The 8187-nt window shown below is 37.4% G+C and overlaps 1 protein-coding gene across 5 annotated transcripts in view; it reads left to right on the plus strand.

Moving 5' to 3' along the window:
* The window catches only part of LOC112136173 (PH and SEC7 domain-containing protein 3), a 12306-nt gene continuing 4119 nt past the window's right edge, over positions 1-8187 (plus strand). Inside the window, exons 1-10 of one of the 5 annotated variants that reach the window (XM_036214569.1) lie at positions 1-245; positions 1566-1660; positions 1737-2227; positions 3935-4718; positions 6236-6316; positions 6398-6635; positions 6701-6790; positions 6874-6917; positions 7006-7178; positions 7562-7632. In XM_036214569.1, the coding sequence (XP_036070462.1) occupies positions 4207-4718; positions 6236-6316; positions 6398-6635; positions 6701-6790; positions 6874-6917; positions 7006-7178; positions 7562-7632 (1209 nt within the window). In that variant the 5' untranslated portion in view covers positions 1-245; positions 1566-1660; positions 1737-2227; positions 3935-4206. Of the gene's footprint in view, positions 246-1249; positions 1397-1565; positions 1661-1736; positions 2228-3934; positions 4719-6235; positions 6317-6397; positions 6636-6700; positions 6791-6873; positions 6918-7005; positions 7179-7561; positions 7633-8187 lie in introns of those variants that run through there. The other 4 variants (XM_024257776.2, XM_036214568.1, XM_036214567.1 and 1 more) reach the window with 4 other exon arrangements.

An 8187-nucleotide genomic window follows, 5' to 3' on the forward strand; every position in this document is an offset into this window, starting at 1 on the left:
CATTTGCCAATCAGAAAGTTTGCTTTCTTCCTCTTTGTTGCCACTCAGCAGATTTTTTTTTTCCCTCTTCCACAGAGAAGCTAAAGGCAGAGAGCGACGCAAATGTCTGGACATGTATGAGAAGACTAAAGAAGGACAAGAATCAAGATGTGGGGCCCTCTTCATTCAACTACAAGAACACCCTGCGTAAATAGAGCGGATATGGGGCTTGTTTGTTGAGCGCAAGCAGGTTCAAACACAAACAGGTCAGTGTTAAACGTCTCCGAGTGAGTAACTCTTTGAGAGCAATGTAGTAAGACAGAGTGGTGCGATCAAAGCCCCACAAGCTGATTGATCATATGATGCTTTTCTGTGCCCAGAAGGGGTAAGTCATGCTTCAGCTTCATGCTTACTTTTGCTATGTTTTAGTAGAACATGTTTTTGACTCTTTATCTGGACTATTCTTACTAAACACCTAAATGTTAATCTTGTTCATCTTTCACTTCTCCGCTAGTTCCTCTTTTTATTATTTTTTCACCTCTCTGGTATTGTTAATTATGTTTCTACTTCCTAATTCTGATGTGCTGTTGAAAGTTGCCACGTTTCTTCCAGCACTCTGTACAGATATTTACCGTCATCCAAGCTCTGGCAGGTTCATCTCGATACCAAAACTGCAGATCTAAATAACAGATTTCTTTTGTTTTGATGGTAAACAGTGCTTTCAATGACACTGAAGACCAGTGTTGTTATGTGAAACACGCAATATGTCATTATGAATCAGTGAAGGGTCAAAGGTTTTGTTTCATTGAACCCAAAAATATCTATTTTTAGCTTATCTTTAGTTAAATTCATCACTAAAATAAACATATTGTGTGTATTTTATCTACTTGTGATCCTAATATGATTCTTTGTTCCGTCCTGTGCTTTTTGCACCCTGTCAGGAACTGAAAATGAAGCACCCACACAGGAAGTGCGGTCAGGTTCTCTACCGGATGCCGTGTTACACGACGTGAATGCAATAATGAAGGCAAAAGATGAATATTTGTGAAAAAGATAGACGAAGTGAAGACCAAATGAAAACAACAGAATGTAAACAGACTTGTCTGGATCTCCTACATGCAACTTTCCTGTTTGGCAGAAAGGTTTTTTTGTGATTGCAACACACTGAAATCCTAAAGTGACAAACTCCACACTCAGAAAGCTAAGCCGCTCACCAGAAAGCCCTCCTCTTGTCCCCATCCTCCTTCCATTTTCACTGTACAGCTCTCACTCAGTCTTTGCTCATCGTTTGTCGTCCGGAAGTTCTCGTCTGACATTTCACTCACAGTGTTCCACAGCAGTAGCATGCCAAGAGGAGGCTTTTTTTATATATATAAAAAGACAAAATCTGGATTATAAAGGAGTACATTCACGGATGGTAATGTCTAAATATTTTTTTTTATTATAGATTATTATCACTTCGTGACACATTTGGGCTTTTGAAGCAGGAAGAGTAAATGTGGGAGGAACTGAGTAAATGTAACGCCGGCCAGATAAGACAGTTTTTGACTAAAGCCCACTGGTAATCACAAGGTCTTCTCTTCCAGCTCATGCTCAATGGTGTGTGTTGCAATTTCCAGCCATGTGATTCTCCAGATGTGAAAGAACTGAAGACAGAGAAGAAAGACTCTGCACATGAGCAGTTAGGCACTGAAATGAACTCTTTTAACTCTGTTTTGTTGTTTTGAATTCAGTATTTTCTCACAATATTCTTTCAGATATTTCATGGAAGGCTCACAAAGAGGAGGAAACGCAACGTTTGGTAACATCCGATCCCATTGAAACAAGCTCAGAGGCGGACTTCTCTGTTCATATAGAACCAGAAGAAAAACAGGAGGAGGTCAGCAGTTATCTCACAGGACAGGAAGAGCCAAAAGGAGAAGAAACTTCAACAAAAGGGTGTTGAGACTGAACGAGAAATTGATAAAACACAGAGTGAGAGTACGCGTCTCGAGAGTTTCCCGGCTTCCAGGTGGACTCTTCAACTCATTTAAACCTAGAAAGTGGAACAAGAGGAGATCGGTATTCATCTGAGCAGACAGGAAGAACCTGAAAGCGCAGAAACTTTAGAAAACAGAGCTGAAACTGACTCCAAGGATGAGGAGGACTGTTTTTAGACAGAGACTGATCAACAGATCAGTGATGAAACTGAACTAGAGCTGAAGTGAAGTTTGATCAGAGCGGAGCCACAATCCATCAGCGGAGACGTGTGAGTATCTTGACAGATCATCATTTCACCACCACACATCTAAGATGCACATTTGAAGGCGGAATCTGTTTGATTCTGATACGTTTCAAGTCCATGACACTGCAACCACCAGTGTTGTGCAACGTACTTCCACAGAGTAATGCGTTAAAGATTACTTAACAAAGTAATTCAAAAGTATTCCTTTGTATTACATGATTACTGCCGTAGAATTGTGATACGACTTTTTTTTAAAGTTAAAGAGACAAATACCACAGAACATTTTAGTTTAGTAATGTAGTTTATGATTGGTAAGCTGAAAGCACAGGAAGGACCAACCCAGAATACTTTTTTCTTTAAAATTTAGGTTTCATTTTTGAAAAAAAAAGAAAAAATAGAAGTAAAAGAGAACTCGAGGCCTCTCTTATCAAAAAGTAGTTTATTTTCTTCAGTAAACTTCAGTATAAACCATGTACAAGTATAGAAAGTATCAGCTGAATACTTCTTCAGATTTAACTGGAACATTTTAAGTTTACAGTATATAAAAAGTAAACTGTAAGTATATGGATTCTCTGTTAGGATTGACTAAGTATGTTTGTAGTACACTTAAATAGATTTGTTTTTGCTAACTCATCAAAGTGGTTAGCCTGCAGTAACAAAACAGATAAATGTTGGCTTCTGTGACAAAACAGGACAAGATATGCTTATTTAGAAACACAAAAGTGGACTAAACGTCTTTGAGTTCAAGAAGCCCAACAGGAAATTTAATTCATTAAGTTAAAATTACTAAAATGAAGCAGAAAAGTGAAAAAAAAGTTGTGTTTTTTTATGTTAATGACTCTTAGTCTCATCGCTTTAAACAATAGTTAGTACTTTGTAATACAGAAGTTACTAAACATAATCAGTACTCAAAATTGAATAGTAATATCTCTGCTGCAACAAAAAGTAATCTGTTACTTAGTGATGAGTTACTCCTGGACAACTACACAAGCTAATTAAAAAAGAGGAACTTTTTCAACCAACCTTTATTTAAAATGTAAACAACATTGATTCTTTAACCCAGAGAAGTATCAGTTTTCCAAAGACACTGATAGTTAACCCGTTTATTCTTAGATATAAAAATATTCAAATCATGTCTCATTAGTGTCCCTTTGAAAACAATCAGTCATAGTTTTCAGAATTTTTTTTTAATGGAAATGTGTGTGGAAAATTGTGTTTTATGTCCGGTGGGATTAAATGCTTTAAGTTTGTTTGGCTATTCAGTCATCAGGACTGTTTATTTACTTAAATTTAGATTGAATAAAATCTGATGGTTAAATCTATTTTAGGGATTTTTATTGGAACATCACAAAAAATCTAGTATTCAGTTCAGTTTTTTTTTTATTTTTAACAAAACGCGCCCAAAGTGTTGGAAGTAATGGGTCAAATTAACTAATGGGCACGTCACCTTCAGGTTTTAGTCATGCTTAGTGTGGATTTACCCTCACATTTATTAGTCATTTAAAAAATATGTCCTATGAAATGGTTAAATGGAGAATTAATTAAGATTTAAATTGATATTTTTTAATAATTCTGAGTGACTAGACTTTTATAAATGTATCAACTTGCAACAAGTTTTTATTTTCACATGGAAGTATCTTATTGCGTCAACTTCCTTTTCTATTTTTAAAGGCTAATATGATGACATAGTCCATTTACCGGGAACCACTCTGTGTTTTTCACTCTTCGTAGGGATGTAGCTGCAGAGCCGGACCGAGCGTTGACATCCACACCTGCAGAGGAGCTCAGGCACCTGCAGGAGCTTTTCTGAGGAAGAAGACAGAAGGATCCCAGACTGAAGAGCCAGGCTGTGTGACGATTTTAGTCAGGATGTGGAGCCTGAAAAGTCAAATGATGCAGAAAGCAAAGAAGAGAATAAAGAGAGCTTAGAAAGGAAGCAGAAGTGCTGGAAAATCTTGATGGGACAATAAATTATTATTTTTTTAGCCTTTTGAGTCTTAGACATGGATGAAGAGTCTGGACTCGTGGAGGTGCCTCCTCAAGCTGAAGAATGTGAACAGTTGGAGCCAGAAATGGAGCTTGAAGAAGAATCGGAAAACCAACAGCAGCCTGAGGAGATGCTCAGTGTGGACCCAGAAGTGACAGAGCAGGTAGAGACAATACAACCGGTGGAGGAGATGCTGGATTCACCGACGCAGATGTGCTCAGAGCTGCCAGAGAAGACATGCGAGTCAGAACTCAACGAGCAGCTGTCTCCTGAGCCTGAGGTCACACAAGAGTTACAGGTACAGGATGTCATCCTAGAACATGCGGTGGACGAGCCAAATCAAGCTGAAGAATCAGAGCCGACCGACATCGAAGACGTAAAAAAAGTCAACGGAGAACAACACAAAGCTCCAGAATCGGCTTGCATGAATGGAAAAGTGGACAAGGCCATGGCCAGGAGCCTGGCTGAGCGGCTCTTCAACCTGGATGGAATACAGCGAGCAGATGTGGTGAAACACTTAGACAAAGAGTAAGCACTCCCGAAATGTACACTTTATCCTTAAAACAGTAAATAAATTTATTCTTTCTGATCATTCATGTGATCACTAATGAACAAAATTAACCCCCAAAAAATTAATTATATCATTTTATAGACACAAAACATCAAATCTGAAGCTCAAATGAACAAAAACTTGAATGTGAAGAAAAGGAAACTCTTATCCTTTACTTTTAACAGCTATACATACCATAAAGTTGGTAAAAGTTTAGCACACTATTTTTCCCCCTAAGTGGCTTTGATTCTAAATGAAGAGCTTAAAAATAAAATACACGCAAAATATTCTGAATTCTTTGTGCAGTCAGGATGCGGATTGTCTTCTTAAGAATTTTTGACAGAAAAAAAAAAATCATTTGCATGAATTAGAGACCGCAGACTGTTTTACTGGAATAAAACATATAAAACGGGAAGGACTTGTGTGCACTTCTGATTCAGCAAATCTGTAGCCTTATTAACATTATTCTAAAGTAGTATTATTAGTAGTATTCCAACTCAAAAACCGTTTTTGGAACACTTTGTTTAACTATTGTCTATTATTGTTGTGCCTTAATGTTACAAACAACCACTGTGAATTAAAAGTGTTTTCTACTACAAACCTGCAAAATCCTGACTGCCTCCAGAGAGTGAGGAGATTATAAAAATTAGAAGCTATAATGATTAAAGGCCCAACTGTCCTAGTAGTAAAAAAACACATTTAGTTATTGGAGAAATCAAGCTTTTTGAGGGTATGAATTTATTTAGTAACCAGAAGGGTCATTTACTTTAATTAAGACAAAATATTAGAAACATAACGGAATAAAAATGTGAAATATTTTTATTGTGAAATAGTTTCGAATTCTTGTTTTGGTATCTGTGATAAATTCTGATGCTAAATTCAGATATTTTTTTAACTTCTTTCTGACTAAATCAATTCTTATTCTTTACGAAAAATAGTTATGATACATATAACTTTTTATTTGTAGCATTAAATTAAATGTATTTATGTTTTTTGGTCTAAAATAATGTTATCAAAACCTATTTATTGATTTTTCAAGCTTTTTCAACATAAACAGACCACAAAACAGAATACAGATGTGACACCAAAATAAATAAACATAAAAATAATAGGTATTTGAGATGAGTTCAGTTTAAATAAATCAATTTCTTTAATAAAACAAAGACCAACAATAACAATATAAAAGATCAAATCATGAGTAGTAGGAGGAAAATAAAAATCCTCTAAAATTAAAGTTAGTTTCAGTAAATGGGTTAAAAACTTGTTTTGGACTAGAAAAGAAAAGGCTGAAATGTTATGTAATAATTTTGAATAGATCCACTGATTGTATGTCTCAAATGCTCAAGTTTCAAATGGGACTATTTTGGACTAAAATAGTATTAATTTAAAGATGATCAGTGGTACTTTTGTGGTGTTATGAATGTTATTATCACTTATATGAAAACCTTCATTGGGAATGAGACTTTTCAATCATAATGCATGTTTTTCTGTTCAGTAATGACTTTAGCCATGCTGTTGGAGAAGAATACCTTACATTTTTTGACTTCACTGGGCAAACTTTGGACCAAGCCCTTAGGTAAGAAAAAAAAGGAGAATCCTAGTCTTATTTTTTGGGTTAAACAGCCTCAGAAAACATCTTTTACGTTTTGTCCTTCAGGTCTTTCCTGAAGGAGGTGGTACTGATCGGAGAGAGCCAGGAGAGAGAACGTGTCCTGCAGCATTTCTCTTCCCGCTTCCTGCAGTGCAATCCTTCCACATACTCTTCCTCAGGTGAGTCTACATGCATGAGAATGTCAAAGATGCATCAAAAGTCATCCCTCTTGTCGGTATCCTCAGGGTCTGTGCTGGCTCTGACATGTGCCTTGATGCTTCTCAACACTGACTTGCATGGACAGGTAAGAAAGCTCTACGTTATGCACTCTCCCATCAACCGTTTAGTCACTGGCGTGTTTGTGAACAGCATGTAGGAAAGCCAATGTCATCCTCGAAGTTTGTATCAAACCTGGATGGGATGAACGAAGGAGGAAACTTCAACAAGGACCTGTTGAAAGTAATTTTATCACGCATTTATTCCCTCAAAGCACCATAACCATACGCAAACCTGAACGTTTTCCCGCTCTTTTTATGCTGCAGAGTTTTTATAACTCCATAAAGAACGAGCCACTGAAGTGGGCCGTGTAAGTAACCTGACAGAAAAACACAAATTTACTCATCAGCTGATCCACAACCATCTCACTGGTGTCCTTCCTCGCCCGTCTGATAAAGTAACGAGGAGGAGCTGAAGAACAGTGTGATGGGGGAGGAAAACACAGGTGAAGAGACACCCCTCCGGTCAAAAGCAAACCCCTTCCTGGATGTCCCCCAGGACAAGAAGGCCTCCGTGCTCATCCAGGGTTTTCTGAAGAGGAAGCTGCACGCAGACATCGATGGCAAACGCAGTGAGTGCGGCAAAAAAAACCTTATTGACAAGAAATATAACAAATAAATGCTGCGAAGGTTAATAAAATTGCTTTGTCAAAATAAGAGCAAATGGCAACAGAAACGAAGTGAGATATTTGATATAGTTTTGATTTAGATTAAAAGAATAAATTGGAATAAAACTGTCCTTAAAACTCTTGGATTTTTTACAGTTTTAACATGAAAAGTGTCTTTTTTCTGTTTTTGAACAACCACATGTTGGTTGATGAAATAAACGTTCACTTTCATTTAGTGAAAAGATTTCAGATTTGGCTTCCTGAATACAGAAAAAGCCTTCAAACGAACTTCTGATACTGAACTGATCTGTGCAACTGTTGAAATGCTGCATGTCTCTCTGGGGCAGCTCCTTGGGGTAAAAGAGGCTGGAAGGCTTTCTATGGAGTCCTAAAGGGAATGGTCCTGTACCTGCAGAAGGTGAGTCACTCAGATTTTTCTTTAGAGAAGTTTGAATCTTGGTTTAGTACTTTCTACATGGAGTTTGTATGTTCTCCTTGTTTTCTCCAGACACTTTATCTTCTTCCTACAGTCCAAAAATATATTTCGTAGGTTAATTGGTGACTCTAAATTGCCCCTTGGTGTGCATGTGTGTGTGTGCAGTCCTGCGATAGACTTGCGACCTGTTCAGGGTGATTGCCACCTTTGCCCTACAGTAGCTGGATTGGCTCCAGTGACACGGTGACCCCAAAATGATTCAGCAGGTTCTGTAGATCAGGGGTCCCCAAACTTTTTCTTGTGAGGGGTACATAACTGTTTTCTTCTCTGATATGGTTTGTAGGCTAACAGAACAATCACAGCCTAAATGTAAACATTTACGGTTTTCCCAAAAGCCACACATAGCCAAATGTTATTCCTGTAATCTTCATAGGAAAATAATGCTAAAACATTTTAAAAACTAGATATATAGCATTAGTTGTGATAATGCTAGTGTGAATGCTGTAAGCTGAAGGTAGCCGCTAAAGACGCTAGTGC

This window comes from Oryzias melastigma, linkage group LG12 (assembly GCF_002922805.2).
Source record: "Oryzias melastigma strain HK-1 linkage group LG12, ASM292280v2, whole genome shotgun sequence".
NCBI lineage: Eukaryota > Metazoa > Chordata > Actinopteri > Beloniformes > Adrianichthyidae > Oryzias > Oryzias melastigma.